The 731-nt window shown below is 66.3% G+C and overlaps 1 protein-coding gene across 1 annotated transcript in view; it reads right to left on the bottom strand.

Annotated features, from left to right (window-relative positions):
* The window catches only part of LOC104625824 (semaphorin-4C-like), a gene marked incomplete at both ends in the record, with an annotated part of 2,497 nt that overhangs the window by 617 nt on the left and 1,149 nt on the right, over positions 1 to 731 (bottom strand). The window contains 3 exon segments of the mRNA XM_010293566.1: positions 55 to 232; positions 234 to 455; positions 538 to 682. Coding sequence (XP_010291868.1) covers positions 55 to 232; positions 234 to 455; positions 538 to 682 — 545 coding nt within the window.

Below are 731 nucleotides of genomic sequence, written 5' to 3'. Positions count from 1 at the left end.
GCAGCTGCGGCGAGGGAGAGGAGAATGGGCGAGGTGACACGGTGAGGTGACACAGTGAGGCGACACCCTGCCCCTTCCCCGTGGCACCGCTCACCTTCCGACCGGCCAGGACCAGGCTCTCCACAGGCTGCGCTGGCTCGAAAACCTGCAGCTCCTCGACCAGGTGGACGCGAGCACCCAGGTTCAGCGCCTTGTGCACCCAGCCATCGCCTGCGGGTCGCAGCGGGAGGACCTGTGCCGATGAAGAGCACCTCGTAGACAGTGCCGTCCAGCCCGAGCACCCGGTCTACCACCAGCTGGGTGAAGTTGGCGTCTTTCTTGAGGAGGAGCGGGCGCCCACGGTGGGGCAGGACGGGCTCGTCCATCAGCGGGTGCTTCTTGGCGAAGTTGAGGGTGTTGTCGGGCAGCTCGAGGGAGCTGGCGAAGCCGTTCTGGCGGTGCCAGTCAGTGATGCACTGGGGACGCAGGGTGCCATCAGGCACATGGCTGGATCCCGAACGCCCTTCTCCCCCTCCTACACCCGGTGCTGGCACTTACCGCGCCGGGACGGGGGCTCGGCACCTCATCCGAGTACCGGCCCCACTTCTGCGCCTGCTCCCGGTACTCCTTGTAGGGCCCCTCGAACGCCTTCTTCACCTCCAGGATGTGGTACCGGCAAATAGCTGAGACATCCACGTCCCCCCTGCAGAGGGACAGGGTGGGGTTTTAGGGGTTCATGGGGAACCCCGGGG

The sequence above is a fragment of the Phaethon lepturus genome, unplaced genomic scaffold (assembly GCF_000687285.1).
Source record: "Phaethon lepturus isolate BGI_N335 unplaced genomic scaffold, ASM68728v1 scaffold24058, whole genome shotgun sequence".
Lineage (NCBI taxonomy): Eukaryota > Metazoa > Chordata > Aves > Phaethontiformes > Phaethontidae > Phaethon > Phaethon lepturus.
Note: the sequence above shows the minus strand (reverse complement) of the source record. Positions and strands in the feature narration are given on the sequence as shown.